The 24,767-nt window shown below is 44.3% G+C and overlaps 2 protein-coding genes across 4 annotated transcripts in view; one reads left to right on the top strand and one right to left on the bottom strand.

The window, feature by feature from the left end:
• The window catches only part of TMEM131 (transmembrane protein 131), a 166,473-nt gene extending 150,201 nt beyond the window's left edge, over positions 1 to 16,272 (bottom strand). Inside the window, exon 1 of the mRNA XM_082220003.1 lies at positions 16,266 to 16,272. The gene's annotated coding sequence lies outside the window, so the exon portion shown is untranslated. The remainder of the gene's footprint in view (positions 1 to 16,265) is intronic.
• VWA3B (von Willebrand factor A domain containing 3B) overlaps positions 1 to 21,687 on the top strand; it is a 72,075-nt gene extending 50,388 nt beyond the window's left edge. For 2 of the 3 annotated variants that reach the window (XM_082220011.1, XM_082220013.1), the window contains exons 22-29: positions 33 to 83; positions 3,517 to 3,736; positions 9,184 to 9,295; positions 12,184 to 12,308; positions 14,704 to 14,841; positions 15,352 to 15,449; positions 17,049 to 17,284; positions 21,303 to 21,687. In XM_082220011.1, the coding sequence (XP_082076137.1) occupies positions 33 to 83; positions 3,517 to 3,736; positions 9,184 to 9,295; positions 12,184 to 12,308; positions 14,704 to 14,841; positions 15,352 to 15,449; positions 17,049 to 17,284; positions 21,303 to 21,571 (1,249 nt within the window). In that variant the 3' untranslated portion in view covers positions 21,572 to 21,687. The remainder of the gene's footprint in view (positions 1 to 32; positions 84 to 3,516; positions 3,737 to 9,183; positions 9,296 to 12,183; positions 12,309 to 14,703; positions 14,842 to 15,351; positions 15,450 to 17,048; positions 17,285 to 21,302) is intronic. The other variant, XM_082220012.1, reaches the window with a different exon arrangement.
• The last annotated feature ends 3,080 nt before the right edge of the window (positions 21,688 to 24,767 follow it).

Below are 24,767 nucleotides of genomic sequence, written 5' to 3'. Positions count from 1 at the left end.
GCTCTGAGAAACTGTTGCGTTTTCATTAACAGGCGACTTGATCAGCTTATTTGGAGAGCGTTACCCCAGGAGGAAAAAGACAAGTAAGATGCTGCCTTCTTGCTTTCCAGCTCAAGAATTTATTATTATTATTTTTTAAAAAAAGTATAGATGGAATGGGAGCCACTGTGTCATGTCCCCGTTGGAAGTGCACCTTGAGTTTTAGGCGTTTTATTTCATGCTTTTTAAAATCATCTCTATAGTGCAGGGGGGAGGCTTTTCTGTTGAGGGCCACAGTCCCTTAGGGAAAGTCTGTCAGGGGCCATATGCCAGTGATGGGTGGGGCTGGAGGTAAAAGTGGGTGGGGCACCCTCTTTTCTTTCTGTTTGACCTTTCTGTCTCTCTCTCTGTTTTCTGTCATCTCCTTTTGACTTATCTCCCCTCCTTGCTATCTTCATGAAACTTCACTGAGGGTCGCAGGTTGCCCCCCCCAACACCCGGACTCTAGTGGCTCCAAGATCCATAAGAGGTTGCCAGACCCTCCAAGTGCCCCTATTTTCAAGGGAATGTCCTAGATTTACAGAAGCCATCCCTCTTTCTGATTTGATCCTGGAAAGTCCTGCTTTTCCTTGGGACATCCCTCTTTTCATCAGAGAAATGATGGAGAAATGAAAGCAGCCCTGTATAGGGAAGGGTTTTTTTTAAAAAAAGTTTAATGTTTTGTTATGTTTTTATGTATGTTGGAAGCCACCCGGTCAGATGGGTGGGGTGGTATTCTTATGGAATAAAGGTAAAGGGACCCCTGACCATTAGGTCCATTCATGGCCGACTCCGGGGTTGCGGCGCTCATCTCGCTTTATTGGCCGAGGGAGCCGGCGTAGAGCTTCCGGTAACTAAGCTGCTTCTGACGAACCAGAGAGGTGCACAGAAACGCCGTTTTGGAATAGGATGTCCCTATTCTCACTGGAGAAATGTTGGAGGGTATTGGTTGTGGCTAATAGGAAATGATACGGAAGCCATGTCATATTTTTCATGTATGCAAAGCATCACTCGATGTTGCATCTCCTTGCGGGTCAGGGTGCCTCTCTCATGACTGGGCACATAAGAAGTGTACCCAGCCTGTACCAATAGCCTAATATGTTTAATTTTGCAAAGTTCTAGCCTAATTTGCATGAATGGGAGGCCCAGGAGCTGTTTAGTCCGTGCTTACGTAATGAGTTCTGTCAGGAGCCCATTCATAGTTGATTTGTTGGAGCAAGTGGAACCCTATTGGGCTCTTCTGTCACCTGACCCTTGCTGAGTTGGTAGCTGTGGTGCTTCCTTTTCTTGCAGTGTATTGAGAGCAGGTCTGCCACTCCTTCCTTCAGCAACTGCTGTGATAACGCTCTAGCTGCTATTTGAGAACCCTGGAGCCATTACAGGCAGGCTGATATACACTGGAGGTGTTTTGCTCCCCAGTGCAACCTAGCTACAGCCCCTGCACCAAGCTCAAGGGTACCCCACATAGACTGCATGACAGTAATCCAAAACTTGAGGATATCAATGCATGGACAACTGTGCTCACACTATTCTGGTCCAGGAAGGGCTGTAGCTGTCTTACCAGCCAAAGTTGGTAAAAGGAACTCCTAGCCACTGAGGACACCTTAGCCTCTGGTGACAGAGCTGAATCGTGGAGCACTCCCAGACTACGCTCCTGTTCCTTCAAGGAGAGTTCGACCCCATCCAGGGCAGCCAACTTACCTACTTCCCAGACCCACTCACCCACAGAGCCCTGTGTTGCCAGAAGTCAGTCTCAGTTTATTAGTCCTTGTCCAACCCACCGACGTATGGTTTTCTCATAGTACCACAGTATGATCAAAATGAAGATAAGTCCCACCTTAAGGTAAAGGTAAAGGGACCCCTGATCATTAGGTCCATTCGTGGCCGACTCTGGGGTTGCAGCGCTCATCTCGCTTTATTGGCTGAGGGAGCCGGCCTACCGCTTTCAGGTCATGTGGCCAGCATGACTAAGCCGCTTCTGGCGAACCAGAGCAGCGCACGCAAATGCTGTTTACCTTCCCACCAGAGTGGTACCTATTTATCTACTTGGACTTTGACGTGCTTTTGAACTGCTAGGTTGGCAGGAGCAGGGACCGGGCAATGGGAGCTCACCCTGTCACGGGGATTTGAACCACCGACCTTCTGATCAGCAAGTCCTAGGCTCTGTGGTTTAACCCACAGTAGCACCCACGTCCCACCTTATTTGATTGGAAAAGAAGGTCTGCTTAGTCCAGCATTCTCCTTCATGAAGCAGTCACCCTTCTTATTCTGGCAGTTTGCAAACAGGACATGAAGGGAAGTCCCTTTCTTTGTCCCCAGCAGCTGGAATGCAAATGTATACTGTGCTTGTGTAGGTACTGTTATTTTTGCTTACATCGTGGAACCCAAGGCAGTTCTCAAGCGACCTCCCATCCAAGCACTGACCAGGCCCAGACCTGTTTAGCGTCAGCAGGGTAGTAGTCTTAAGTGCCTTCAGATTGTACCCTCGGAGGTTCCATTTACCTGTCATAGCTAAGAGCCCCTTGTTGACCTCTATGAATTTGCCATCATTTTTCGTCGCGGGGGCTCCATGCTTTTAACAACAGCATAAAACAGCCAAGTTCAATAGTTGCAACTTTCCTCATCACCATACTTCCCAAGCCGGGAAGCCTCCAGAAGTCAAAGCGAAGTTGTCTAGAGGAGGCTGCTGCTTGTTCTTCCTTAGTGGCATAGGAGAGCCAGGGGAAAAAATTGCACCTGGCAACCAATGTACCCCTTTGGTTTCAGATAGTACATGGGTAGACAAGTCTATAAACCCTGGGTCGCAAATTTTCACGCCCCTGTAGTGGCTATGGTGGCTCATTGACCAGAAGTAATGTATTTTGCATTAACTCAGGAAGTGTATACTTGATTCTGACCAAACTTAAGCATTCTGATGTCTATTGTAAACTCTTCAACTGGTTGATCATGACACCCACAACATACGTAGATGTCAGGGATTGGACTGAGGAGGAATGGTGGGGACCGCCCCCCCTCTCCCTGAACCTTCCTGAGAAGAGGAGGAGAGTATAGATTTAGAACAGTGGTTTGCAGAAGGTCATAGTTCAGAGGCTGCAGAGGGGAGAAGCTGGGAAATGTTGGGAGAGGAACAGCAGGAAGAAGAAGCACCAGAGGAGAGACAGATGACAGACTCAGTGTCTTTAGAAAGCATTCATGACCCCTCCTCTCCTAGGACCAGGCGTGCCTTGAGAGTAGTAGAACAGAAAGCTCAGAGGCAGAAAGCACTGGTCAGCTGGCACAGGAACTAAGGGGGTGGGACTTTACTTGGAGCAACGCCATTATCTAAGAGAGACCACATTCCTTCATCTCTCTCTGTGAATACTGAATAAACCACTTGGTAAGCACTCTTCTTGTTTATCTCCTTCTTGGTTGACACAGTGAGACGAATAGGGTTCCCTCAAGCTTGACAGTATCTCTTGTTATGTAGCCTCAGAGTGCAAGTGCCGTTTTTGCTTTTAGGTTTGAACAGAACAAGCCGGTCTCGTATATAGAACGTAAGGAATCTTTGCTCCAGGCCTTAGAAAATGCGAGTTGGCCCATCTCCTACGAAGAGGTGATGTTGTTGGAAGATGAGATTCTGACAGGATTAACATATGAACAGCAGGCCATTGAACTTAAAGAAGCTTCCAAAGAGGAACCCCAGAGAATCTGTCCCCTTCGGATCTGCCCTGCTAAACAGGTAGGTGGTATTTCATTATTTATTTATTTATTTGAGGGGTGTTGTTTCCCCCCCACAATAAATGCACAAGGCAGCTTGCAAAAAAATAAATAAAAAAGCAGTAAAATGCAAGAAACAAATGCAATCTTAGGGACGAACTGAAAAGCCAATGTGAAGTACACACTTCATTAGCAATGCCACCAGCATAGTTTTCAAGCATAACCAACATATTGAAAATACTCGGGTTTTTAAGGTTTGCGGTAGCTTTGTTTGGCATGTTTTGCGTATGTATGGAAATAAAAGATGGAAAGGAAATGATATAGCACGACTTTGTCATGAAGAGAAAAAAATAAATCTCTTTTCTTGAAAAGAAACCCTTAAAATTTAATCAGCTTTGGGTTTCACTGAGTATTTGAACCCAGGTTTCCTCATGCGCAACATTACATCGAGCAGCAACAGCAGATGGGCACTGGGTTGCCACTTTGTGCCCTATCATAGAATCCTAGAGTTGGAAGGGACCTTGAAGGTCGTGTTGCTCAGTGCAGGATCTACAGTGTAGGATGCAGTTTGAACCACCCCTGACAGATGTCCATCCAGCCATTGTTTAAATACCTTCTGGGAAAGAAAGTCCACCATTTCCTTCTATTTGAATTCGCTGGCATAATAAGCCAGCGCCGTAACCCATGGTTATGAAACTAACCATGGTTGGCTTCTTATGAAGATGACCAGAGCTTGTTTTCAACCAAGGGATTCAGTAAACCTGAAGTAGGCAGAGGTTCTCCTCTCAGCCACGCGGGAGGAGGTGAGGAAATGCAAGCCCAGCACTTGGTTTGGGCTTGTTGCAGCTCTTCCCTTTAGCGCTAAACCATGGTTTACTCTTGTGAGTGAACGCAGCATCTGTACGTTACTGTGATAATCCCTCTGAGAAAGACCAGACAAGAAATGTGAACTGTGAAACTTCCCGATGTATGCCAGTCACATGCAGCATTATTCCTTTTCTACACTTAAAAAAATGTTATCTAATTGAAATGTTGAGGACTGCAACCTCAGTTGCAAAGGTGGTTGCTTGCTTCCTTCCCCTGAAGTGAGGGAATTTTAGAGCCAACCCAAGTGCTGTGTTACATGTTGAGGAGTGAGATACTACTTTATAAAATATATAAATGGAAACATTTGTGTGTGGTGGTTCATCTCCTACGAGGGTGCATTGTATTGGGCTTAGACAAATATGCATGACTGTAGTGATTTCATGCTCTTTATTGCAGCTTGTAAAACAGTGATTAAATTGCCCCCCAAACGGCAGGCTTTTATATACATTATTTACACAATGAGTCCCGTCTGATTCTGCTTCCCTCCTAGAGCCTGATTGGCCCTTTCCTGCAGGCCAATCAGTTGTTGCATTCTACAATCCTACCAGCCTAATAGGCTGATTAACTTCCTCCTGGAGCCTGATTGGTCTTTTCCTGCAATCCAATCAGTTGTTGCATTCTAGGATCCTACTTGCCTATTGTTCTAGGATCCAAGCTTGGTACATAACAGTAACCTTTTGATAAAATGAAAATGTTGTTTTTTTTTGTGCGCATAATGGGGATGGAGCAGCTTTCACTGGCACTTTCTAAACATACCAGGGATGTGAGTTTCCCTAAACCTCTTGTGCAGGGAACCGGCGGCACATTTAGCAGCCAGTTTGGCTTTAAATATCACTCATTTGTATGAAATAGGCACCTGCTACTTGGAGAGGAAATGATGCTCTACGCTTTGATTGACTGATGTAATCTGTAATTTGAAATGGACAGTTGATAAACGAAAACTTTCGCCCAGCAGGATTATGCTAAATCAACCATTCAGTCAGAGAAACAAAAAAATTATTGAGAAAAGTGTTATTAAAATGCTAATAAAGCTTCTTCCTTATTTCTTTTTAAAAGCTCTTTGGCAAGCATTACAGAGGGAGCTTATCTTTTGAGAAAAGGCCAGACCTCTGGCAGATTTCCAATTGTGTATTTCTTTCAATCTTAACAAAGTGAAAAGCTCTCATTTTGCTACCAGTTAAACAAGAGATGGCTTATGTTCAAATGAGGAGTGCTTTAGAAAAATGCCCTTATCTTACCTACAAATGCTTACTCAGAAGACCTCTAGTTCAGTGGAATTTGTTCTCCAGTAAGCATGCATAGGATTGCGGTTTTGATCACATAAACCAGAGCCTTCCAACTGTGTGTTGCGACACATTAGTCTGTCTGCTGCAGTGTGTAGGTGTGCCGTGCAAACGCTCCCTGCACTCCACCTGGGGCTGGAAAGGGGTTAGTTTAACCTCCAGTTTGCTAGCGAAATTGAATTACCGTGTCGCAAAATGATGCATGTCTAAAAAGTGTGTCGCCAACATGAAAAGTTTAAAAAGCTGTGACCTAAACAATCAACTCTTCTACAGCGTAGTGTGCCACATGAAGTAGAAATAATATACAGTCGTACCTCAGAAGTTGAACGGAATCTGTTCCGGAAGTCCGTTCGGAAGCTGCGGAACGTGCATTGGACGTTTGGGTTCCAAAAGAACGTTTGCAAACTGGAACACTCACTTCTGGGTTTGTGGTGTTTGAGAGCCAAAACGTTTGTATCGCAAGGCGTTCAACTTCCAAGGTACGACTGTACTGACTCTTAAGAGCTCAGAGAGGGCATTTTGGGGCACAGCCCTGTCCTTCAAGGAAAAATGGTATACAATTAATAAAGGAGAGGTGTCAGACTGAGGAAAGGACCTAGAGGGATACTAGGGACCATCACAAACCTCAAACAAGCTGTAGAGACCACCCAGAGTCAGTCACTTCCCTGTGGCTTCCTTTTTGGGTTTTGGTCCCTCAACACAGCCACCTGAATTTCACAAAGCATGACAGCAAGATGTCTGCTCCCTGTAAGGACACAGCAACACAGCAGCATCTTGCTCACCTCACAGCCCCTCTGTCCTTGATCCTCTCTGGCGTGCATCATGCCTTACCAGTCTTCTGACATGTGGGTCAGTTCCCCACAGGCACCCCCCTCCCTGTCAGCCTCTGCATAACAAATATCCACATGATGCCTTGGAATGACTGTGTGTGTCCTGCCCCACAGGCAGAGGAGATCCTTTCGAATTCTGCATCTCAACTCTGCCACTGAGAAGTTGTTTCATGCTAGTATGGCTCACCATGAATGGCGCTTGTAAAAAGGGCTGGGGGGCGGGGAGCTGGCTTAATAATAATGATTGAAGATAATATCCGGTGCCCTTGAACCTCTAAAATCTTTGCTATATCCTAATAAAAATAGGAAGCGTCCATTAAGTGAGTACAGTGGCTGTTGATAATCTTCCTCTAACCCACCAGTTCATTCCTCTGCTCTGCAGGAGCAGAAACATTTCTGCACTTTACTGGTTCCTTCTGGTGTGTTTCCCTCCTGCTGTCCTGACATGCCAACATATGCTACTGACTGCGATGTGATTAACACCGTGCAATCACTTATCCTGAGACAACCTGCATTAGCAGCCTAATCAGAGCCCCATCTTCAGTAATTGCTAATCTGCAGCTGCAAAGCTTCAGGACTGAGTGGTTAGAAATGCAGGTGTCATTCATGGTGTTGAGCTCAGGATAGAAATGAAATGTTTCAAACAATGGCTAGTCCCCCCTGTTTTTTATTTGTCTTGCCTAAATGTATACCTAACTTATTTTGCACAAACACCCTAAACATGAGCTATACTCAACATGACTTGATGTTAGAAAAAGATGTTTGGCAAGATACATTTCCCTTGTATATTAGTTAGTTAGTGAATGCCATGCTGTTTTCCTGGAATTTAAATCTTTGGACAAATCTGATTTTTTAAAAAGTACTGATGACATGGCCTTATTAATGCTGAAAGAGAAATAGTAACCTTATATGCCTGACCTTAGTTGACTATCTGTTCAGACCTACTGCTGAATTAATGTAAGCTATAAAAAAAGCTGGAAAGTTGGTATTGTTCAGCTTGTGGATAGAGTTGCACCATTGCTGTTGTTTGTACAGATGGCTAAAAGATCTTTGTTGTTTAGTCGTGTCCGACTCTTCGTGACCCCATGGACCAGAGCACACCAGGCCCTCCCGTCTTCTACTGCCTCCCACAGTTTGGTCAAACTCACGTTGGTAGCTTCGAGAACACTGTCCAACCATCTCATCCTCTGTTGTCCCCTTCTCCTTGTGCCCTCCATCTTTCCCAACATCAGGGTGTTTTCCAGGGAGTCTTCTCTTCTCATGAGGTGGCCAAAGTACTGGAGCCTCAGCTTCACGATCTGTCCTTCTAGTGAGCACTCAGGGCTGATTTCCTTAAGAATGGATAGGTTTGATCTTCTTGCAGTCCATGGGACTCTCAAGAGTCTCCTCCGGCACCATAATTCAAAAGCATCAATTCTTCTGCAGTTAGCCTTCTTTATGGTCCAGCTCTCACTTCCATAGCTTTAACTATATGGACCTTTGTCAACAAGGTGATGTCTCTGCTTTTTAAGATGCTGTCTAAAAGATCTGCTGAGCCTCAAAACAGAGCTACGGAGGCACTGACAACTTCTTCTAGAAGGCAGGAATGTGCAGAGCAGATTTTTTTTGGTCTGAAACAGAGTCCATAAAAGTCAGATCACCTAAGTTTAGACTAGGTTGCCTTAGATCAGAAAATGAAGTGTTATTGTAATTGCAAAAGCATAAAGGAGGAAGAAGACTTAGCATTTCATAGAGCACCTTTCAAGTTTTAGCACATTTCGCACATCCACGGCACTGATGAAGAGGGTTGTAGCCCTGTTACAGAAAATGAGTATTCAAAGCTAGTATCTTTAAGGAGGGATTGAGAATGTTTTCTGCTTCTCTTGAAAGATTAGATTCTTTGAGCTAGTTTCACTTGTTCCCTCAGCATGGATCCCAATAATTTGGTTTGAGAGGATGCTCAGAGGTTGGGTGGGTTCTTCCACTAATAGAGGAATAAAGGTAAAGGTAAAGGGACCCCTGACCATTAGGTCCAGTCGTGGCCGACTCTGGGGATGCGGTGCTCATCTCGCTTTATTGGCTGAGGGAGCCGGCGTACAGCTTCCGGGTCATGTGGCCAGCATGACTAAGCAGCTTCTGGCGAACCAGAGCAGCGCACGGAAACGCCATTTTTCTTCCTGCTGGAGCGGTACCTATTTATCTACTTGCACTTTGACATGCTTTCGAACTGCTAGGTTGGCAGGAGCAGGGACCGAGCAACGGGAGCTCACCCTGTCGCAGGGATTCGAACCGCCGACCTTCTGATCGGCAAATCCTAGGCTCTGTGGTTTAACCCATAGCAATTGAAAAGTGCTAAGTGCTTACTACTAAAGCTGCAAAAGTTTTGTTTTATGCATATTGCCCCACTGTATGCACTTTTTCTGTTGTTGTTGTTGTTGTCCAGTTATGATGTACATCTCAAGAACTGGGGGTGGGCGAATCTCTCTCTTTCTCATTTATATGCACCACAGAAATTTTCATCAAAGCTACAGGAAAAGAAGCCGCAGAAAGGGAAAAGGGTTGATGCTCTCAAGGGCCACAAGGTCATTGCAAGATCAGAAAGCACGGGATTTTACTACCCAGGTAATTACATTGTAAATAGTAGTTTGTTTGGCTTGGAATTCTACCCTAAAACTGGTATCAAGACCTGGCGTGTGGATAGGAGTCCTTTGGAGCAGGTAAAAGGTAAAGGTAAAGGTACCCCTGCCTGAGCGGGCCAGTCTTGACAGACTCTGGGGTTTGTGCGCCCATCTCACATCTATAGGCCGGGGGCCAGCGCTGTCCGGAGACACTTCCGGGTCACGTGGCCAGCGTGACAAAGCTGCATCTGGCGAGCCAGCGCAGCACACGGAACGCCGTTTACCTTCCCGCTGGTAAGCGGTACCTATTTATCTACTTGCCCCCGGGGGTGCTTTCGAACTGCTAGGTTGGCAGGCGCTGGGACTGAGCAGCGGGAGCGCACCCCGCCGCGGGGATTCGAACTGCCGACCTTTCGATCGGCAAGCCCTAGGCGCTGAGGCTTTAACCCACAGCGCCACCCGCGTCCCTGTCGCCACCCGCGTCCCTGTCGCCACCCGCGTCCCTGGAGCAGGAGGTCCCTTGGAGCAGGAGGTGATAACTAATCAGCCAGGACAGTTACCAAATGTAATATTTAGCTCGCAATGCAGAGATATTACATAGTTGGCAATGCTGGTTCAAATGTTTAGGATCTATACATATTTTGAGGAATGGGCATTAGTGCCTATGTGGGGGTATATGCTTACGTGTGTGTGTGCAGAATTTTAAAATCTTGGCAGTGTGCAGTGGGGAAGAAAGGAAGGACGCACATGGGACTGTCAGGGGCACCTGGTACCATAGAACTGTCGGAACTTGCGTTCGACAGAGCTACTCCTCCAGTCGAGCCTTCGGAATCTCCTCCAACCATGATTAACAACCTGAGCCTTTGATAAGGCTGCAGGCATATTCTCCATTCATCAGAGTATCAAACACAGCAGAAGAGACGAGAGGTTTGAGCTACATTGCTAGGTTTTATTTCTAACTACGCAGACAGAAAAGAAATATACATGCTCTCTCTGTGAAAGCAGAGAGCAACCGAAAAACAAAGGAACAGGAAACCAGTAACATCACATCCATCTCCTGTCTTCCGTGAGACTTCCAACAGCCTGGAATCTCTGGAATGCAAAACAGAGTCTTGTGACTCCAAGCACTGCACAGTGGCATAAACAGAAACTAACACCATCCCCCTTTCTGTGAACACCACTGGGCAGTGTGTCAGTACAATCTCAGTACAAACCCAGTTTCTGTACATAGGTACAGTGTTGGTCCCTTGGAACAACCTTGGACAATAAATCAGCAGGAATTTCATTACCTGGCATATAGGACACCGTTACGAGTCCTTTCTGGACACATTCCCTAGCATGTTGCAGCTTCAATTGCAAGTGCTTTGTGCTTTGCTTACAACCTTCAAAAGTCAGCAAAGCCAAACATGCTTTGTTGTCCTGATAAACCTGGATTGGACACTTTACAGGAATTCTCATGTCTTTACACAATTGTAACAACCATTCACAATCCACAAGTGAATAAGATAGTGCATTCAGTTCAGCTTCACAAGAACTTAAGCTTACTGTTGTTTGCTTCTTGCACGACCAATCAAATAGACCCTGGTTGTACATGGAATCTCTGGAATGCAAAACAGAGTCTTGTGACTCTTAAGCACTGCACAGTGACATAAACAGAAACTAACAAGAACTGGAAGCAACCTCAAAAGTTACCCATAGTCCAACCCCCTCCCAATGCAGGCAATCTACTATTACAGACTTAACACAAATGCTGTATGTGAGACTTGGAAACTTCTATCGAATGCTGAAGTTCTTCCCTCTTATGTATCCACTGTTGGCTGTGCATTCAGTGGGTTTGAGAATGCGTGTGCATAAGAGCCATTGCAAAGGAGGAAGGATCCTTGCTTCGAGCAGCTCTGTGCACACACATTGGTACGTGTTCAAGTTCCCTTTCCGCACTTTCTAAACACACGACTGAGGGTGGATCTAAACACAGGGAAAAGAACACGCTATTAATAAATCAGAAATTAGATCGTTTTAACCAGTGCTTTTTTCTGGGGGGGGGGGACGCAGGGGTGTGCATACCCCTAAACATTTTGTGAATCTAAGTTTGGCCTAACTGAGGGGCAGTATTTCAATATGAGTAGGGAAATGAGAGTACCCCTAAACATTTTTTAAAGAAAAAAAGCACTGGTTTTAACAAAAGAAAAAAAATCTCTATGGAAAACCGCATTTTAAAAATTTCCTGCTTTCTGGCGCCATCTGGTGTCGCATGTTTATAGCACATTCAAATCACTGTTTCTTTACTAATGTAGCCGAGTCCTGAATGTAAGAACATTCTAATGGACCTGGATAATGTCCCATCTAGTCCAGCGTTCTGTTCCCACAGTGGCCAACCAGATGCCAATGGAGGGCCTGAACCCAATTGTGATTTTCGGCAATTAGCATTTAGTAGAATACTGCCTTGACAGTGGAGGTAGAGCATAGCCATTGTGGCTGGTTGCTATTGAGAGGGTGGTACAGCTGCCCTCTGTGCCCCCCCCCAATGCTGCCTTTTAACATGTGAAAGCCGAACACCCCTCAGGTTGCAACCAGTGGTGGGGTCGGAATTAGGAACACATTTTGTTATCCATTGGTCCATGTCACCCAGGACTGTCTGCTTAAGCTAACGTCAGTTTTCCAATAGTTTCCACAACCCGAAGGAAAGGGATCTTTCCCAGTTCCATTAGTCATGATCTGTAAATGGATCTGCCAGCGGTTGAGCTGCCTCATCTGTAGTCAGTGCATATGCTCTGCACTGAGCTTTGAAAACCAGTTTTTTAAAAAAGCTGTTTCCATTTATTTCGCACGCTGCAAAGCACAGCATGTAATCTGAATCGTGGATTGCTTTCTCTCTCCTGGTCTTTGTTTTAGGGACGGTAATACGAACCATCACTCCTTTTTACGCACTTGTTGATTTCAATTGTGGGCACACGGAGATCGTCCCCTTGAAGTTCATTATACCTGTGGGGGGTGCAATGCCTTGTCCATCCTTGCAGGTAGGCGATTTACCATTTCTGAAGTTCATGCATGTTCTCCTCTACATAGTGCTTTCTTAAAGGAATGCGCCCCCTTCCTTTTAGCTCATCCAAGTTGCACGGTCTTTTTTACTGGGTGCAAATGGGACCAGAGCAGGCGAACTTACCTGTCTGAGGTTGATATTGGGCTTTCTTATTGAAATATACTCGGAGTCGAGTGTGGATTCCATGCTCTTTATTCAGTTTATAGTGGTGAGGAGGAATGGAAGTTTCCCCAGAATATCTGCTTTATATACATTATTTACAAAATAGGCCCAACGTGATTGGCTAATCCCGGGATTCACCTGTAGGCCAATCAGGTTGCAGATTCACTTCCACCTGGAGCTGGATTGGGTGGCTCCTGTGGACCAATCAAACTGCTGCATTTTGGACCCTATTGTTCTAGCACCAATCAGACTGCTGCCTTCTGAATCCTATTCTTCTACGACCAATCAGACTGCTGCATTCTGAATCCTATTGTTCTAGGACCAATCAGACTGCTGCCTTTTGAATCCTATTCAACTCAGTACATAACACTTACCTAAGGATGCACGTGAATGGTGATGAACCCATGTGGTGGCCAGCCGTAAGGTGCAACTCTGGTGAATACAATTTGTGAAACACTTACAGGAAAACTTAAAAGAAAAAGAGGTATAGGTGTCTGGGCATATGCAGGAATCCTGCCATCTCCCCACCAAAAGGAGGCATTTCCCCTTGATTCTCTGTATATAAAAGCAGGGTGTAGTTGCTCAGTGGAGTCAGAGTTACTTATTACTTATTCTATAATACTCTTTCATAACTACAGTCATACCTTGGTTTTCGAACAACTTAGTTCTGAACGTTTTGGCTCCCAAGCACTGCAAACCTGCAAGTGACTGTTCCAGTTTGCAAACTATTTTTGGAAGTTGAACGTCCGACGGGGCTTCCGTGGCCCCTGATTGGTTTCGGAAGCCGTGCTTTGGTTTCTGAACGTTTTGGAAGTCGAGCGGACGTCTGGGACGGATTCCATTTGACTCCCAAGGTATGACTGTATTTCTGTAAAGAAGGGACACAGTCATAGAGGGAAGGACATATTGCTAGGGCCGGCCCACTCGTTAGACATGGTGAGGCAGTCACCTCAGGTGGCAGGCAGACTGGGGACAGCTGCGAAGGGTGGCAGATCTAGGCCTCTGAACAGTTCGCCACCTCCTGTACTTGTCGCCTGTGGCCACTGTGTAATAAACAGCAGAACTGCTGCTACTGGCAGCTGCCCCTCTCAGGCCTTTTTTCTTCCTCCCATTACCCTCAGTGTGCTGGTGCATCCCTGGACTGCCTCCAGTCGCCTCAGACGGCAGCAGTGAATGAGGCAGTGGTGGTGGTGGTGGGAGACAGCAGTGGTGGAAGAGGTGGTGGCAGTGTGGGAGAGCGCCATTTTCTGTTTTGCCACTCAGGCAGCAAAAACGTCTTGGAGACCCAAAACAGTATGATACATGAGATTAGTGAGAGTACATTTCATTCAGCTGTTTTTTTTAAAATGAAATGCCAGCTATGCGGTGGTATCATAACTTGTGGCACATGATGAACGCATGCTGACACATTTTAAAGGACATTTCTAAGTTGACAAGAATTCGCTTTGCCCTGCTCCTTTGCTACACAAGGAATAGTATGGCCATAATATTTCACTTACTGATTCGCAGGTGAGTAAAGTTTGGGTTTAAGCTACTTGGATGCTTTGGGGAGGAGAACTTTAGCTGCAGAAGAAAGGCATTGGTTGAGTTGTTTTTGGTTTTTTTAGTGGAAACTAAGCTCACAAGGTATACAGTTGTACCTTGGAAGTCAAATGGAATCCATTAAGAAAGACTGTTCAACTTCCAAAACATTCGAAAACCAAATCACGGCTTCTGATTGGCTGCAGGAAGCTCCTGTATCCAATCAGAAGCCACAGAAGCCCTGTCGGACGTCAGGGTTTCAAAAGAACATTTGCAAACTGGAATGAACATTTGCGGTGTTCAGAAGCCAAAACGTCCAAGTTCCAGGGCATTCAATATCCAAGGTACGACTGTACAGTTGTACCTCAGTTTTTTAACATCTCAGAAGTCGAACATTTCGATTTTCAAATGCCGAAAACCCGGAAGTAAATGCTTCCATTTTCGAATGCGCCTTGGAAGTTGAACGGCTTCCTCTGAGTGTTTCTCAATTTCCTCAATTAAATTCCTTTGTGCCTCTGTTTTCAAACGTTTTGGAAATTGAAAGGTCTTCCGGAATGGATTACGTTCAAAAACTGAGGTACCACTGTAATTGCATTCTTGTCTCTGTTAATGGTTAAGAAGATAGGACCTTTGGACCATTATAATTTAAAACTGATGTACTCAACCTAACTCTTCTTCTGGTTCTACAGGTTGGAGACTATGTATTTGTAAGAGTTAGGAAACAATTGGGAGACGAGTATTATGTACCTGGTACTGTCATAGCAACCCCACTAAAATCTGATTTAGATGATAAAGTCTACACCATTTTGAAATACAACAACAAAAAGGTAAGACGGCAGGCGGACAGACCTTGAAAACTGCAGTGCTTTTTATTCTTGACACTAATAGCGTCTTTTCCTTTGGTGGAACCATAGAGCTTGGCTTGCACGCTTTCTTCCTGTTGACTCTAGCTGACAGGAAAAATGAGCAATTAACATAAGAAATATATCTGATTAATAAGGACTCTCTTCATTCAGTTCTGCTTTATTTTAATGTCGTTCTTACTGCTCTGAAACTTCATCCTTACATCCTTAAAACAACCTATTAATCAACTCTTCTCTTGGCACCAATAACTGTTTTTCCATATGTTCTGCTGTGTTTCAAATTATTCTAGTAAGTTATCCTTTTATCCATTGTGTCTAATTTATTTTCCCCTTTTAAAAAAATAAATAAATAAACCATTGCATTTTGGAAACTTGACTCTTTTTACTTCCACGTACAAGTTTCTTCATCTGAATGGTTGGTTTGACAAGATAAAAGCCACTGAGTTTAAACATGTGGTGATTTTGTTGCTGCAGGCATTCTGTGTACGAAATGGGCTTATTAAAATCAGCCATAGAAGGTATTCCTGTTCCTGCTGCTACATAAATATGACCCGAATGATGGATTATCTTGTGTGAGTATACTTGAATCCCATTTTCCCCTCCATTTCATAAATATGTATAGATGTACACGTTTGTGTGAGATGAGGTAAATATCAAGCAATGCTACCGATACAAATCCTGGAATGATGACAGTAATAATGTTCATTCTGCAAAGCAAGAACAGCAGTCCCAGCCAAAATACCCCAGAGATATTAAATGACCTAGAGACAGATGGGCTGTGCGGTAGGAAGGGGTGTAGAGAGATAATAGGGCAACACCATTGTAACAAGAACTGGTGTGTGTGTGTGTTGATGTATGAATGGAGATGTAAAAAAATATAAGTGGTTTAGAATTATTTATTACATTTCTATGCCTCTCTTTGCCCAAAGATCACGGGGCAGTTTACAGTATAAAAACACAAAAATACATACCATAATAACAAACAAATAAAGTGGTACCTCGGGTTACATACGCTTCAGGTTACGTACACTTCAAGTTACAGACTCCGCTAACCCAGAAACAGTACCTCAGGTTAAGAACTTTGCTTCAGGATGAGAACAGAAATTGTGCTCTGACGGCGCGGCGGCAGCGGGAGGCTCCATTAGCTAAAGTGGTGCTTCAGGTTAAGAACAGTTTCAGGTTAAGAACGGACCTCTGGAACGAATTAAGTACTTAACCCGAGGTACCACTGTACAGCTAAAAGGTCATAGATTGTGTAATTAGCCAAAGCCTGGGTGAAGAGGCAAGTTTTTGCCTGCCGCCTAAAGATAAGTAATGAAGGGGCCAGGTCAGCCTCCCTGGGGAGAGCATTCCACAAACAGGGAGCCACTGCAGAAAAGGCCCCGTTCTCGTGTTGCCGCCCTCTGGACTTCTTGTGGAGGGAGCACACAAAGAAGGGACTCAGATGATGATTGTGGGGTCCGGGTTAGTTCACATGGGGAGAGGTATTCTCCGAGCTATTGCGATCCTGTGCCATTTAAGGCTTCAAAGCTCAAAACCAGTGCTTTGAATTGGGCCTGGAAACTAACTGAAAGTCAGTGTAGTTGGGGCAGGGTTGGTGTTATATGCTCAAGCAGTCTTGCCCCAGTGAGCCACCTGGCCACTGAATTCGGCGCCAGCTAAAGTTTCTGAAACATCTTCAGACACAGCTGCACATATAGCGCATTGCAGTAATCTAACCTAGAGGTTACCAGATCATAGAGAGTCTGCACAAACCGAGTACAGTCATACCTCGGGATGAATACGCTTCAGCTTAAATATTTTCGGGTTGTTCTCCGCGGCGACCTGGAAGTAACGGAGCCCGTTACTTCCGGGTTTCGCCGCTCACCCATGCGCAGATGCTCAAAATGACGTCATGCGCATGCGCGGAAGCGCGAAACACAACAAGCAGACGCGTCTTATATTCGCTTCAGGATGCTAACGGGGCTGCGGAATGGATCCCGTTCGCATCCAGAGGTAACCACTGTATGTGAAGAATGGGAAATGGGTACAGGGGTGGAATTGCGATCAGATAACGCCTGGGAACTTCCACAAGTTTCTGCTTGTCATCTCAGTTGGAGAAAAAACACACACCGGTTACTGAAATCCTGTCTGCCTGCATTTAGCTAATCTGCTGCTTTGAATTAATCTAGACCAAACATAAAAGTTGTGAAGCATTTCCATAGAGCGGCTGAAGAGGCAGAGACTAAATGCATCTCTGCTGGAGGCGAATGGAAGAAGAAGGACAACAGAAAAGGAAGAGCAAAGAGCAGGAAGGATCTCTGCAAAGCATGGCCCTCTGATGAGCAGCTGGCTGCCCCCAGAAGGACAGTGAAAATAAGAGAAAGTAGTTTGTCGCCACCCTCTCATATCAAAGATGGATGTGCAGGTACAACAAGTGAACTAGAGCAGGAGTCCAGTGATGTTGTGAAGTCAGATATATCCAAAATGGAAAGCTTTCATTAGGTCTATTTACTCTATATTTACTATAACTTTGCCTAGTGATTAGGATTCTGTACAGTGGTGCCCCGCAAGACGGAAAACTCGCTAGACAAAAGAGTTTTCCGTTTTGGAGGTGCTTCGCAAAACGAATTTCCTATGGGCTTGCTTCGCAAGATGACAATGTCTTGTGAGTTCCTGCTGGTTTTTTTTCCTCCCCCCTTTTTCTAAGCCGCTAAGCCGCTTATCAGCTGATCCGATCAGCAGATAAGCCGCTAAAAGCTGCTAAAAGCAGCTAATAGCGCTAATAGTGCTAATCCGCTAATCCTTCAATGGGCTTGCTTCGCAAGACGAAAAAACCGCTAGACGAAGAGAATCACAGAACGGATTCTTTTCGTCTTGCGAGGCACCACTGTGCTTTGGTTGTTTCACAGCCCAAGGGTTGTTTTTAATCCTTGCTTTCTGTATCATGTTCCTAATCGAGATCTTCTCAGTTAGCCTAACAAGAGAGAAAATACAGACACTTGTCCCTGATCTTCCAGCATATTGTAGGAATGATACTTTCTCTAGGGATACAGTGCTTTGGAGTTTGGTTTGGTTTTTTTGCCATTCCTTGGCAAATACCCAAGTGACTACTACCTCCGTTGATATGCCATATTGGTCTCCAGGAAAACTGCCACAATTTTGTTCTGTTGAGCCACATTAAGAACTTCCTTGTTCTCTCTTTAAAAAACTAACCAAAAACATTTTTATTGAAGGTTTTCAACATATTGTGCACAAAAATCCCAACACATTTATAACAAGCTAATAAAAAGCAACATATCTAGTAATAGTAATAATAATAATAATAATAGTAATAATAATAATGGTGATGATAAAGAAAATAGAAAACTGAATACTCATTATCCTTAACAAACACAATTGTATAAAAAAGAGAAAGAAGAAAAGAACGGAGAAGAAATAACTGAAAAAACCCATTATCACATTATAGATAAAATATGTGAAAAAGGTTTTTCCCCAGTTATTTCTTCTCCATATGTGTGTGTGGGTGTGTGGGTGTGAGAGAGAGAATGAGTGAGTGACAGAGAGAGAAGAGAAGAGACTAAAAAGAGAAACTTCTGCTTTCCTGACAATTATTCACTCCAGAATTGCTTTTACCCCTCTGCAGGATGTAACTCTACCCAGATTTCCCTCCCAAGCCTAACCTTTAACTTTTAGTCACCCAGACAGTGCAGTATGACCCTTCTTATGTCTTTCTAGTAATCCAAATTAATATTTCTCCAGTTGGTATGTAAAATTTCTTATAAAGTCCTTTTAACCTATTCTAGCAATTTGTTGTTCTCAATGAATTGCCTTTCAAACTTTTTCTTTTTTTACTCAGTAAGAAGCAATAGTAATGTTGCACAACTCCCCAAGTCCGGGAAGGTTCCTGTCTAAGAACACAGGCATTTGTATCCCTCCTCCATTGTGCTTTTATTATGTTGCTGTAATGTGGTGTTACTATAGACTCACCCCCCTATGACTGATTCATACATGCACATTAATGGCACAGTGGGTTGAATCTAGTGCTACTGCATCTCAGAGGAGACCCATTCACATTGATAGACACAACTAACTTAAGTCCACTAATTTCAGTGGGTCTACTCTTGAGTAGAATTTCATGGGATGCAACCCAGTGTCCCATTGTGCCGCTTGCAACTGAGCATGGGGAAAAGCCCAATAAATTATCTGATGTTTGAAAAGTCTGAAGCAATGATGCGATGAAGAATGAGAGTTTTGGCAGATGTTTGATCTTTGTCGGCTCTTTTACACATGCTAGTCATCAAGGGATGAACCTGGAATGTGTATTTCTGTCCCCTTTCTGAGAATGTGCTTCAGATATCAATGTGAATGTACTGACCCATATGCAAATTCGGTATATATATTGTATGTTGAATATCTCTTGCAAATCATGGTTTACTGTCAATACAGTACAATTTACATCCGAAGGCTCCAATCCCACACATGCTTACCTGGAAGTAAGTCACATGAAACTAGTGGGGCTTACTTTTGAGTAGACCTCTGTAGGCTTGCAGTGTAAATCCCTTATACGTTGTTTCCCAAACTTGTCTCCAGCTGTTTCTGGACTACAATTCCCATCATTCCTGATCCTGCTAGCTAGGGATGATGGGAGTTGTAGCCCAAAAAACAGCTGGAGACCCAAGTCTGGGAAACATTGCCTTATAATAGGTTCTCTGATAATGCATCCTATGGTAGGAGACCCTTTTCAACTCCCTCAATACTTTGGAAACGAAACAAGAAAAAGAAAAGTGAACGCATGATGTCTCCTGGTTTTGTTTGATCAATGTGTTAAATAATCTGCATTGCTGGATGACAAAGCAACTATGCCTTCGTATTATCCGAGGCTGCTCTCCCACATTCATGCAGTGGCTCAGGTTGCACATAATGCTAAGCCAAACTATGGCTTAGCACAAACATGCAGGATCATGGAGAGGAGAGCGCGGCTGATTTCCTTCTGCTGTGAGCGAAGTCGTGGTAGCATGTCGTCTGAATCCACAGGACAGCAACAGGACTGAATGAGAAACAAAGTGGCTCTCAGAACACACACGCTAAGCCATAATTTGGTTTAGCATTATGTATGACGATCATCAAATAATTGATAGTGCCTGCACAGTCTTCATTTCTTTAGTAGCAAGCCAGAGTTTCTATGCTGAATGGTGATGGTGCCTTTCTTAAAGATAAGCACTGACTGCTAGTTTTGAATTTTCTGTGAAAGTGTTGAATGAAATAGAATTTTAAATCCTAAGTCCACAGACGAAATGGACTCTTATCTAAAGTAGACCTTGATTAAATGTGTGCAGCTTCCATTTATTTGAATAAGCACTCATCTCCTGTCTAGGAAATAATGTTTAGCACAGTTATTGTTAGAATTGTCTCCTTATATTGTATTGTCCACCTTGTTTCGGGATAGTTTAGACCTCTTCCATACTTAAATCTTTGTTAGCATAAATCACTGTTACCTTCATTAGTGTGTGGTGTATGTTGTAAATCTTAAAACGTGACTTTAATAAAACATGATTTCCTTGTGCATCCATTGGCATGGTTACTTTCTAACAGATTTTATGTGCAGCTGTTTTTATGGATTTCATTTTTTTCAGATTCCAGATACCTTTGCTTCCCTTTCCTCCAGTTTTCCTTTAAAAAGCACACATAAGATCTGTTTTTCAAAGTCTGGTTTGCCAAACTCATGTTGCCCTCTGACCACAGGGGAAAGATCCTGCCTTCTGCAGAAACATGGTTATTTCCATAAGGTGGTTGCAGAGGAAAATCTCTTGCGATGAAATGAAAATGGTTGAATTAAGGCAGCAAATGTCGTGACCTCCAAATGTTGATCCACTTCAATTCGGAGAAGCTGTATTTTGGGGGAAGCTGACGGTTTTAAATGCCGCTCACATTTTCTTCACAAGCTTTTCCAACAGAAAAAGGATATTTTGACTAAAATCCAACTTTCCAAATTTATTTTATTAAAATAAACAAGCAGATACATTGGGGGGAAACACGAGAGCAACAGAACTCATCACCAGCAATAAAGCAAAACGTAAAAAGTAGCCCCTATTTAAACCAATGGTGTTTACGTGAGTCATTTTTAAAATTCACATTGCAACTATTCACATGACTACAAATGAGAATGAAGCTCCACACATGCACACCTTTGCTTGCGTGACGAAGCTCCGTACTCCATCAGTCTCTTACGGCAGGTCAGGCAGCTTTGCAGCCATTAATGTTGTCTCCTTCCCTCATATCTATTCCTTCTGTACAGTCCAGGTGTCTTTTATGTTTTCCTGTGCAGTTTGTAATGAGTTCTGTTGCTCTTACATCTCCTCTAACAGGCTGGGGGGGGGGGAGGAATTAATTTGTTTAATCTCACCGATCTTCGCCTTTTCTTCCACCCTTCCCCCCCCTGCCAGCACCTACTTATCGTGGCTTACCACGTCCTCATTCTTCACGAGGTAGAAAGCCGTGGCTGCCTTCAAATGCTTCAGAGTTTAGGATAACTAAGGCCCTCCGGAGCTCTGGTTCTCCTTTGCGCCAGCAGAGCACCCCTCAACTTGTTAGGACGGCTGCCACCAGTAGCAGCAGCGAGACCAGCATTTCGAGCATCGAGAAGGTGGAAGAGCTGGCAAGACGGCTTCAGCAGTACCACATCACGCAAAGGAAAAACAGCCTTGCCATTTAGTTGTAAATAAAGACTGCAAGTTGCGAACAGGGGAGCAGGGAGGGGAAGGGTCTAGTTGCCAAGTTATGAAACCGTATTATATCAACCCCAAATAAACCATTTAATTTGATATTAAACTTTTTAATATTAAAATTGTGCAGCACCACAAGATCTTTGTAAGGAGATCTTTGAAAATCTGGCTGTGCGGTTAAAAAACGACGAGGAGGCAGACGAAAGGAACCACCTTGGCACGTGCCTAAACTTGGTACGGAGAACAGGGGCCCTGTTGTCTGCCTGGATAGGACAGTTGGTTAGAGTATGGTGCTGATCATGCCAAGGTTGCAGGTTTGTTCCCTGTTTGGGGCAGCTTTGCAGGGGTTTGGCCTAGATGATCCTCAGGGTCCCTTCCAACTATGATTCTATGAATATGATGTGCAGTTGTAGATAGGATGCACTTTAGGGGTGATTCCAGGTGTATGTCAGTGTCATGTCAGAGCCTGGATTCTGATGAACCATCCCATGGTGGTGTTTGTCTTGTGTATCCTCCTTCCCTGAAGGAATCTGAAGTCAGGGTGGTGGTGCAGAGAGAATGCATGAAGAAAGGAATAAGGAAGGATCAAAATCGCTTTTCAGTGCCCTATTTGTGCAGTTATGCCGATGACTTCTGCTTGAGGTGGCCCCTGCTAACAGGGACCATCGTCGGGCTAGCACAGGTAGACATCCTTTAGGTTTCTAGATGTATGACGGAAGATTTATGGTTGTTGTAAAGGACAGGTTCTTAATCTTAGAATAATGGAGTATTAATATTTCCCCCCAGTCTCTTCAAATTATGATTCTGCTAGTTGCCCCATTCTTCTTAAAGGACTGGGAAGATATTGGAACATAGGTCATTACATCCTTGAAGAATGTGACACTTCCTCTGTTGCTTAAGTTTGAAACACCTGTTCGTTTATACTGACATTTATATTGCCCCTTTCCTCCAAGGACCTTAAGGTGGTGTACACAGTTCTTCACCCCTCTCATTTTTATTTAACAACTCTGTGAGAAAGGTTAGGTTGAGAGATTGTGACTGACTCCAGGTCACCCAGTGAGATTTATGGCTGAGTGGGAATTTGATCCCTGGTCTCCCAGGTTACCTACTCTAGCACTCTAACCACTGCACTGCTTCTGTTGCATATCTTGTCCATTCAGAATTACATTCAGCAATTACTTTGAAGTGAGAATCTCCCCCTTGTGGGTGATACTGATCTCCAGTCAGCACAACCTAACTACAGCAAGATCATGTGTATTTCCTAAAACACCAGCATGCCCGTTATATCAGGGCAGGATTGAGGAGAGTCCCAATGATATTTTCATAGATCATCTGGGGTAGGTAAAGGTAAAGGAGCCCCGGAAGGTTAAGTCCAGTCAAAGGCGACTATGGGGTTGTGGCGCTTATCTCGCTTTCAGGCCGAAGGAGCCAGCATTTGTCCACAGACTGCTTTCCAGGTCATGTGGCCCGCATGACTAAACCGCTTCTGGTGCAACGGGACACTGTGATGGAAACCAGAGTGCACAGAAACGCTGTTTACCTTCCCGCCACAGCGGTACCTATTTATCTCCTTGCATTGGCATGCTTTTGAACTGCTAGGTTGGTAGGAGCTGGGACAGAGCAATGGGAGCTCACCCCATTGTGGGTATTGAACCACAAACTTTCTGATTGGCAAGCCCAAGAGGCTCAGTAGTTTAGACCACAGCGCCACCTGCGTCCCTGTCATCTGGGGTACCAGAATCTATTGATGAAATTAATAAATGGCAGCATTTAGATAATATTTGGGATATGATGAAAAAATACAAATGGCAGAACTGTGCCAGAGAAGAAATTCCTAGGTTAGCTTATGCAAACCAGCCTGGCCGGGCTAGCCTGAGTGCAGAGCTGTTGAGAAACAATGGGGAACCAAGGTACTAGGACACTGAAGGCCATTGGCAATGCAAAAAAAGCTATCCTTCCTCCCCGCCCCCTCCAAGAAGTGGACAAAGAAAAGAGATATGGAAGGTTGCCAAGGCGATTGAGGGGGATGTGGTGTCGCAGGAAAATGTGTCTCTTTTGAAAGGTTAAAGGTGTTCTGGGAACAAGAAGGAGGAAGTAGGCAGAACCATCTTGACTCTAACTGGAGGAGGCTGCAGCAAGAGAGTGAGAGCCATGATTGCGGCTTTGAACCTGCTAAAGCTCTGCCAGGGACGGTGAGAGACACCGTTAGGGTATAATGTCCTGCACCGTCTCCATTGAAGACTTTAGGTGTAAAGTAAAACCTATTTCTTAACGACACTAGCCTCGCCTGTTCCTCAATTTTCCCGACAGAAACACAACCCTTGGTGAGTTACTGGAACCCCCAGGAATCTTGCTAGTGCTCAGCAGAGATTGGGGGTGGCACGCAACCTCCGAAAAAATATTATGCCCTTGACGCAAAGTTATGTATTGTCATATGTCGGGAAGAACACAACACAGGGTTTTTGGTGACAGCCACTCCCTGTGTAAGACTGTGCTCCACTCTGGGAAAACAACCAGATCCAGAGCAGCTTTGACCAGTTTGAAATGTAAAATTGTTAAGTACCTGAGACCTAACAAGTTTCATGTTTGTGTCCATCGTGAACTCAAGAGTGTTGTGCAAGCCAGGCATGGACAACTCAGGTTCATCATAATGTACAGGTAAGTACCAACGTTATCATCATAATGTACAGGTAAGTACTGTACCAATGTTAATCTCGAAATGTTTTAGTGATGCTGCTGGTCTCCTTTCTGTGTGCCGTGAAGAAATACAGTAGGGATTAACTGATCTCCATGAGATAATCTGGGTCAAGTTTTGTGCTCTGATTTCCCTGTTCTCAATATCGCAGTTACTACTTCCAAGCTTCACTATGCAGGTTTCAGATTTTTTGACTGTCAAAAGGCCTGTTTCCCATAGATGGTAATTGTCTGTGTAAAATACAGACAGCGCTAGAGACTGTGTAGTCTCTCTCTGTGTAGTCTTTAGTGGAAGCTGTACTGCCACCTCTCATTTGACATTCCAAAAGGCATCAGACAGATTAGTAACAATCTCATGGCAGGCTGCTAATCTTAAAACAGGAGAGGGAGGGAGGGAGAGAGGGAGGGTGAGGCTTAAGCAGGGCATGCACTGCCTGAATCAAAGTGAGGAAAACAGGAATAAAATTGACGCCCAAAATTGGAAGAGACAAA

This window comes from Podarcis vaucheri (assembly GCF_965113315.1).
Source record: "Podarcis vaucheri genome assembly, chromosome: 4".
Taxonomy (NCBI): Eukaryota; Metazoa; Chordata; class Lepidosauria; order Squamata; family Lacertidae; genus Podarcis; species Podarcis vaucheri.
Note: the sequence above shows the minus strand (reverse complement) of the source record. Positions and strands in the feature narration are given on the sequence as shown.